Source organism: Pteronotus mesoamericanus, unplaced genomic scaffold (genome assembly GCF_021234165.1).
Source record: "Pteronotus mesoamericanus isolate MK-2021 breed Mesoamerican mustached bat unplaced genomic scaffold, CSHL_Meso_final scaffold_1186, whole genome shotgun sequence".
Taxonomy (NCBI): Eukaryota; Metazoa; Chordata; class Mammalia; order Chiroptera; family Mormoopidae; genus Pteronotus; species Pteronotus mesoamericanus.
Window position 1 is genome coordinate 371,642 of NW_026555302.1, and position 8,995 is coordinate 380,636.

The following is an 8,995-nucleotide window of genomic DNA, read 5'->3' on the forward strand; positions in this document are numbered from 1 at the left end:
AGTCAGTAGTATCATTCTTTTGCAAAAACACAAAGCAAACAAAAATTAAATCCTGCGATCTGTAGGGAAGGGAGAGGAAAAGGAAAACTGTCAAATCTAAGTCTGAATTATGCCTTTTACAGTATTGCCACCTACTGCATACACTAAGAAACTGCACCATAAAGGATTTTAAGGAGAAAAGCAATCAAGCAAATTAAAGGCACAGAGACTAAATTTTGTGTTTCAAGTACTGGGTAGTCTCCAAATTATGAATGAACTGTTTTTCAAAATTGTTCTTTTTAAGAAGTATTGAGAGCTCAGAATGCACATTCCCCTAGAAACTCTGCTTTAAGAAGTGGCTGCCACTACCATGTCAGCACACTGAAGCCTGTGTGACCTGTGACACACTAGGCTACAGCTGGAGAAAGAAAGGGACAGGGTCCACAATGTGGGGGAAAAAGAAAGGAAAATGTTCCTCCTTACTCCTGCCTAAAGCAAGCAAGTGCCAAAAAGGCTTTTTAAAAAGCTGTCTTTACTGTCTTCACCCTGTCCATTTTGCATCATTTTTAACTTTCAGAGCAGTACCATACCTAGGCCTGCGAACTTTCTTTATTTTATGCAACATCGATTACTAGGTTTTTTTCAGGGAGAAAGGGGTAGTTAGTAAGGGAGATGCGAAAATATAAACACATTTTGAATGTTTTCCCCAAGACAACTTTTAAAAGGGCGGGGGGGTGGGAAATGAGGTTGGGTATTTCTTTGAAGGCTGCTACAGAATAAAAAAGGAACAATTCTGCTTATAAATATTTTTCTCATAGAATGACTAAAATATTTTAGATAAAGTATCTGCCTTTATTATCTAAAACAATTCCTGAAAGGAAAGCAATCAAAAGATTTACATGTAAAGTATATTCACTTCAAAAAGTAAGAACAAACTATATCACAATCAAAAACAACAGGTATTTCTCCCTGCAGAAGCAAAGCTACTCCCAGCACACCTACTCTTGGCCCATCATGATTTTGGGAGCTAAACAAGAAACACAGAATTCATAAAGCAAATTTCAGTATTATGAACAGGTACTCAAACCTCATCATCAATTTAAACAAAGCATCTTCCAAAATACATAATCATATATATATAATGTGCCAAACACAAATGACAAATAGAAAGAAAAGCCTTAAAAAATAAATTTCTTTTTCCTTCCTGGTCTCAGAATTATAAAGTCATGGTCAGTCTTCCATCTTCAAATTCTATGTTAGTATCAGCTGTCTGTAGTGTAGGCACGCCCCTTCCTTATCAGCTCAGGCCCCGACGCAGCAGCCATTATCTACACTGAGTATTTCTGCCGGTCCCTTACCAACAAGGGCATGCAGTGTATCTCCATGGTTACCTCCCTGCCCCCTGGAACCGTGCCTGCCACACTGCACAGCAGCCCGTCTGTGACTCCAAAGGTCCAGAGGGTGAGCAACCTGCAAGTCTCACAGGAGGGGAGGCTGACAGAGACACCTCCGGATGGAGCACTATGCCCCCGGTGCCAACCAGAGACAGGGTCTGGGTCAGCAACCGAATTCCAGTTTAAGAGGAGGATTTGGTGGTGGGCGTGGTCAACCACCTCAGTAAAGTTGGAGGAATTATTTTGTGTTGAATTAACTTGGGGTCAGAAAATAAAACAACAATAAAAAAAACCTAAAGTGATGTAAAACAGAAAAATCTTACAAGAGACAGAGTAGTAATCAACACAGGAAACATAAAGAAAAGGAAATGTCACTTATCTCTACATACATCTTATACTTTTTTTTTTATTGTAGCAAAGCAGACATAACGTAAGATTTACTATTTTAAAGGTAAATCATCTTACCAGAAATTCTTGTTTTGCTTTTATAATTTTTATGACACATTCAAGGATCTTTCTGGGATACTGCTTACGTTTTGTGGCTATATCTACTATGATTTCATCAAATTGATCTTCAAGTTCTTTGATATCAGAATCTATTTCAAGAGAAAAAAATTCATTAAAACAGCATTTATGTTCTACATGGAAATGTAAATAAACTACATTTAAAAAACACCAAATAATTAAGGAAAACAAACACAGCAAGTTAATGGATGCCCCCACATTGGTGATTGACTCATTTACTCATTGAACAATCAATTACTAAGTACCTATGGGAAGCCAAGCCGAAATCAGAGAAATACAAAGATGAATTTAACATGATCCTTGCTCTCTAAGAGCTCATGGTCCACTGCAAGAAGAAGACAGATAATTGCAAAGCAACTCAATAAATACAACAGGTGTATGAACAAAATGCTACCAGGACACAGAACAATGGAACACTAACTCTGCCTGTGGAATTTAAGACTTTAAAAAAAAAGTAACATTTGAGCTGGGCCTTGGAATGTAAGTGTAAATCCATTTGATAACAAGAGACAAGAAAAGAAATACTAGGAAGAAGCATTTCAGGCAGAGGAAACAGTATTTGCAAGATCATAGAGTCTTTGGGGAATCGAAAAAATTCTAAATGGCTGCAGGATAAAGTATAAGGAAAGAAGGACGATAAAAGAACTAGACTGTAAAGGGCATTTAATGTCAGGAATGCCAAGAAGTTTTGATTTTTTTTTTATGTGTTGAAACAAAGCTGTGATATAACAGTGAATAGAGTAGCTAGATCTGAAATAGGCACAACTGGATAAATGGTAGGAGAAAGTAAAAGGTATAGTGACTTTAATTCTTTTAGCTAAAACCGTTTTATTGGTTGATTTCCTATGTTTTTAAACAGAGATTCTCAAACTTCAGCAGCATGAACGCAGGGACCCTGTCAGAAGAACAGAAATTTTGATTCAGTAGGCCTGCGGAATGGGGCCCAGATATTAAGCACCCCAGATAAAATGAATACAGGTAATATATAAGCCTTATTTTGAAAATCATTTTAAGGAGAAATAAATATTAAGTAGTTAAATACTAAAGAGCTATGTTGCCAGCTTAACTGGTCTGATAGCATGTGTTCTGCTGTGTCAAAATCTGAAAGGATCTATTTATTTTGAGTAGAAGCTTCCTTAGGGAGAAGTACAATACATATTTTTTGGAAACATTTTGAGACACTGCTGATACATATCTGCACATACATACTGAGTAAATATAACTGAGGTACATTGGGTATGGCCTTTCATTCATGTAACAAATATCAAGTCCAACTAAATTACTTCTTTTGAAGAGTATTATGAGAGGCACAGTCATTTCTTTACATTGAAAAGTCATTTAAGTGAGCAGCCATCCCTAAATTTTAATTTGTCCATTTGAAAATTTCAATCACTAACCTGAAAGGCATAATCTATTCCGTAATCAGTTAAAAAAAGAAAAAAATCAAGTATCCCAGCTAAATCTTTTATGTCAGGAGGAATATGGTTTCTTAGCGCCACCTAATGATAAAGTTATAAAAGTGAAATGTATAAACAATTTGAGCTGGGAAGACTTAGTTACTAATTTAACAAATATTTAGTGGATGCCTACCATGTTTCAAGCTGCACATTGAAACACAGTGATGAGAAAAGAAAGCATAGTCCCTGCTCTCAAGGAACTTACATTGTAATTCTTAAATGTGCCTGGTCAAGCCTCCTGAAATCAAGTCCATTCAGAGTAGCCAAGGGGCAGAAGGGAAGTCGGTTTCACTTACGTGTATATACATGTATTCACTCATCTGTTCGTTCATTTGTCCACTCACTCATTTATACAATGATCTCAGGGAACAAAATAAACAGAAACCCCTGTCCTTGTGAGGCATACTTACTGCTTCTATGAGTCAGGAGCAGATAAAAATCCTTTAATTCTACCTGCTAAACATCTCTTGCAACTTTTTCTTTCCTTTCGCACTGTTTTGGGCCAGGCCTTTATCGTTTTTTGCCGTACTGTTGCAGTAACCTCCCTAAGGTCGGCCTACCTTGAAATTTTCCCTTCTCTAATCCATCCTCACATGGAGCCAGCAGTTGGCTTTCCAAAATACAACCTTTTCATGTAAGTTCTACTTTAAAAACCTTCACCAATTCTCCACTACCTGCAAAGTAAAGTTCAAATTCCTTAGCATATCCCACAGGGCTCTCTGTTATCTTTCTGGCTATATCTGCCATTAGTCTTCCCAATTCACTTCTGACATGTTCCAAACAGCCCTCCTTTGTGCCGTGGCACATGGTGTTTTCTTTACTTTAAATGCCCGTCCTACCTCCTTTCCGTCCAGCACACTCTCATTTATTACATGCATCTAATTTGAGAACCAACTGTGTTAGGTCTAACCACACTTTCCAAAGAGTAAAGTGATCCCTTGTCCATGTCTTTCCATTAATGATGAGTTCCTAAATGGTAAGGGCAATGTCTTCGCACCTGTTTCCCAGCATTTGGTATAGTGCCTGGCATTTATCAAGTGCCCATGAAAAAAAGTGTTATAACTACTTTCCCTCAGTTATAAGGGGAAAGAGGGACAAAAAATATGCATGCTCCAATGCGTCAGGAAATACATTTGTTAATCTATAAATTGATGAATCATATTACTAAAGGCAGTCTGTACCAAACAATAAAGCAATTCCAAAGTCACTTCATAGAAAAAAGAGTGAGATAAAGACACACTAGTAGAGTCTGTGTGGTTTGAAAATACTGCTAGGCTTTCGCTGGTTAGCTCAGTAGGTTAGAGCGTCATCCTGATACACCAAAAGGCTGCGCGTTCAATCTCCGATCAGGGCACATAAAAGATCAACCAATGAATGCATAAATAAGTGGAACAACAAACTGATGTTTCTCTCTCTCCCCCTTCCTCTCTCTCTTAAAATCAATAAATTAAAAAGAAAAGAAAATACTCCTAGGTGGTTCTGACACACTCCCTCTCCCCTATAATCACTCTGATTAATATTTGAGAAATCCAATGTTACTGTTTTTAATGTTTTATGTAAACCAGAAAGCACAGTTTGGTAACTTCGACGGGATAGCTACTGTACAGGGGTGTGCAAAAGTAGGTTTACCGTAGTATGTGAAACAGCGTTTATTCTAACACTATTACTTATTAATTATTATATTACTTTGCACATTCCTGTAATAATCTCAATGATTAGACTGTGAAGTCTTCTGGGCAAAGTATTATCTTACTATCAAGTAGAAGAACTATAACTTTAGAGGGTTATATGATGGGCTTAAAATCAGCTCAGGAGTATAACTGAACAATGAAAACGGTTAGCAGTGGCATCAAGCTCTGCTAGTCAGATGTCCGTGACATCACTACAGCGACAGTAATATGCGCCGGCCCTCCTGTCAGGGTAGACCTTCTCCTGGCACTGCTGAAGAATTCTGCTTCTTTCCCACACTAATCATTATTTTTCTATTGAATTCTTCCCTTCTATACTGAACATTTTTTCTTGCAAAACTTTGGCCCAGGCTGGGTAGCATCATCCAGATACAGCAAGTTTGCAGGTTCAATCCCCGGTCAGGGCACATACAAGAACCAATCAATGAGCCCTGGCTGGGTGGCTGAGTTGGTTGGAATGTGTCCTTGCACCTAATGGTTGCACAATCAGTCCCCGGTCAGGGCACATACAAGAATCAACCAATAAATACATAAATAAGTGGAACGATGTACAGGAGGCAACCGAGCAATGTCTCTCTCACGAAGATATTTCTCTCTCTCTCTCCCCGCCACCGCCCACATCCTCTCTATCTTTAAAATCAATAAATACATCCTTGGGTGATGATTAAAAGAAAAAAAGATTTAACCAATGAATGCATAAATACGTGGAACAACAAATCAGTGTTTCTCTTTTTCCCTCTCTCAAATCAATAAATAAAAATTTAAAAAATAAAAACAACTTTGATTTCTTTAGATATGCTAATAACATTAGTTAGGGTACAATCAAGTCGGCTTTGGACCAGGAAAATATTCTCTTTTTAAGGAGGCTCCTCAAAACACTGACCTCATCCTTGACATGGTACTCTTATAGTCTAACTTCACACTCCTAACATACTTCGCTGTCCACTCTAATGATCACTTGTGAAAATACAACTTGATTCATAAGCTATTAATCATAGTAATTCTTTGGGCCTGTTTCTTCATCTGGGGGATAGTTCCAAAGAACCAATGAATGAATGACATGGGTACTTCTGAAGCTTAATCAGATCAAAGTCTCGTTGAGAATGCCAGAGAGAAAATATAAAGGACTAAGGTACCTACTGTGTTGTTTACCTCAGATTACAACTTCAATAGTCTTCTAGATTAGTTTTCTCTTCCCCTACCCAGTAAAATAATTTTTAAAGAGAAGTAACACTGAGAATGGAGATTAAAAATTAGTATTCAAAATAGATCAGCTACAAAAACAAGTCACAAATTAATGACAGAAGAAAAAAGTTAAATCACTTACCCCTAAAATAATCATCTGAAGCTTCTTGCCATGCTTGCCCATTAATGCTGACATTTTCTTGCACAGCTGATTCAAAAGTCTGCAATAAATTCACAATATTCAAGTCACTAAAAATAATTTTCAATACTGAATTTAAATATTTTGGAAAATAACTTCAGATTTGTGACAGAGAATATAAAAAAAGTAGCAGAGAATATGAAAAAAGTATGGAGAAAATAAGTTTACTTATTTTCAATGAAAATTCCATTTCAATTGATTCTACCTACACTTTTACTCTGATAGCCATTATGCGACCTACGAGAAAATCTGATCCAAAATTGTAGAACATTCTTATAAACAAAGCATGTACTTCTTAAATGAAATAAAAGCTAACAACACACCAAGACATTTCATCATTAAAATGGCAAAGGTTAAAGGCAGAGAGAGAATCTTAAAAGCTGCAAGAGAGACAATTACCTACAAGGGAGCTCTTATAAGACTGTCAACTGATTTCTCAACAGAAACATTTCAGGCCAGAAAGGACTGGCATGAAATATTCAAAGTGATGAAAAGCAAGGACCTACAACCAAGACTACTTTCCCAGCAAAGCTATTATTTAAAATTGAGGGAGAGCCCTGGCTGGTGTGACTCAGTAGATTGAGCATCCCTCCGCCTGGGGACGAAAACGTCACCAGCTCAGTTCCTGGTCAGAGCACAAGCCTGGGTTGCGGTCCAGGCTCAATGGATGTTTCTCTCACATATCAATGTTTCTCTCCCTCTCTTTGTCCCTTCCCCTCTCTCTAAAAATAAATAATATCTTTTAAAAAATAAAATAAAATTGAAGGAGAAATAAAGAGCTTCCCAGATAAGAAAAAGCTAAAGGAGTTTGTTACTACCAAACCAGTATTACAAGAAATGTTAAAGGGAAGAAGTGGGCGGGGGGGGGGGGGGGGGGGGCGGGGAAGAACATCAATAAACAAAAGGCCTCTGCCTTTTATTTGCTCTCCTATTTAAAATAAACACAAGTCAATTCCCTTGGCAGCTTACCTTAGTAGCACTTCCTAGAAAGGGGCAAACTCTTAAGATCATTACACAATAAAACAATCCTCTCCAGAAAAACTACTAAGAATGTCTGTACTCTTCCCTTGCTTGCAAGGAGGGAATAAGAGCCACTGGATACAAAACTGGAATACAGAAGCACAACTCAGGGAGTGTTTTTTCATTCTTCTTCCACTTAACCTTCATTTTTTATTTTTTTAAGTCATCGCCAGAGGATATGTTTATTGATTCTAGAGGCAGAGGAAGGGAAAGAGAGAAACAACATGAGAGAGAAACATCCATGGTGGCCTCCTACTGCCGGGGACCTGGGATCACACCTCTGTCTCGGTTTGTGCCCTGACCTTGATGAGCTCACAACCTTTCTGATGTAGGAAGGATGCCCACACCAACCGAGCCACCTGGCCAGGGCTTAACCTTTATTTCTATTGTTTGCATTGTGGTCATTCACACCCACCCGTGTGCTGCATTCTAAGATTTTAAACTTTTTTTTTCTACACATAAATTGTGTGCTTCCTTATGACAGACACCAATCCCTCAATTTGTTGTTTCTCTCCCCACCCCCTAAAACCATCTTCTTCAAGGCTTTGCAAGGAAGGGGGATGTGTGACAAGGGCCAGTGTAGGGAGTTTATAATCAAGACAGCTTTCTTATCTACTTCAGACTTGGACGGAAAATGTTTTCACTCTCTTTACAAGATATTCTAGAACAGGACAAAGGAAAGACCAAACGCCAGCCTGGGGACCGACTGACTTCCAGGACTCTCTTTCTGGAGAACTCGAAGTCTCCGGTGCACGCCAACAGGGGAGCCACTCGCCACTGTGGCTGCTGAGGCCTTAATAGTGGCTAGTCCGAAAGAAGAGGAGCTGTAAGTTTCAGACACCACATTTGAAAAGGTTAGTCGGAACAAAGGGATGTAAAATATCTCGTTCGTTTTTCTATTATTACAAATTAAAACGACACCTTGGGCATAGTGGGTCAAATAAAATACATTATTAAAATTAACTTGACCTATTTTTTCTTACTTTTAATTTTAAGTTATATACATAACTCGCCTTGTATCTGTCTATTCGACAGCGCTGGTGTAAGTAATTAGTAATTCCCAGCGGACACTCTATTTCGTTCCCTCGCGTTTCTCGGGCTGCTTTTACCCGAGCGCGGGGCACAGTTAACTCTGCCAAAGCCCGGGGTAGGCCCTTCAGCGCGGAGACCCAAGGTAAGGAGGGTGGCAAGTGATGGCTACTGGACCCCTACCCACTGCGCGTCTCGCAGCGCAGGCTCCCGAATCTTATCTGGCAGCGAGTCCCCGAGCTGTTGCACGAAGCGGCCGCACAGTTCCACCAGTTCCATCACGGCCCGCTTCGAGGTGCAGCGCACACGGAAGTCCTCACGGGCAGCGGCGGGGACCGAGGTCCGGTCTTCTGTCCCCGTTACTCCCTCCACATCCTGTGGAGGCGAAAGGACCTCTAGCTCAGGAGTCCCCGCCATTTTCCAGTTTGAGCTGCGGGCGGGAACTCGGAGAGCGGAAGCGACTTCCACTGAAGGAAAGTGTCCGCGGTCGGCCGGAAACTCAGTCCGCCGCCGCAGCAG

General features: G+C 39.4%; 1 protein-coding gene across 2 annotated transcripts in view; it reads right to left on the bottom strand.

Annotated features, from left to right (window-relative positions):
* NSL1 (NSL1 component of MIS12 kinetochore complex) overlaps positions 1 to 8,918 on the bottom strand; it is a 46,020-nt gene extending 37,102 nt beyond the window's left edge. For both annotated transcript variants that reach the window (XM_054587618.1, XM_054587616.1), the window contains exons 1-3: positions 8,660 to 8,918; positions 6,371 to 6,449; positions 1,839 to 1,969 (exon numbers count right to left, since the gene is read on the bottom strand). In XM_054587618.1, the coding sequence (XP_054443593.1) occupies positions 1,839 to 1,969; positions 6,371 to 6,449; positions 8,660 to 8,893 (444 nt within the window). In that variant the 5' untranslated portion in view covers positions 8,894 to 8,918. The remainder of the gene's footprint in view (positions 1 to 1,838; positions 1,970 to 6,370; positions 6,450 to 8,659) is intronic.
* Between the last annotated feature and the right edge of the window lie 77 nt (positions 8,919 to 8,995).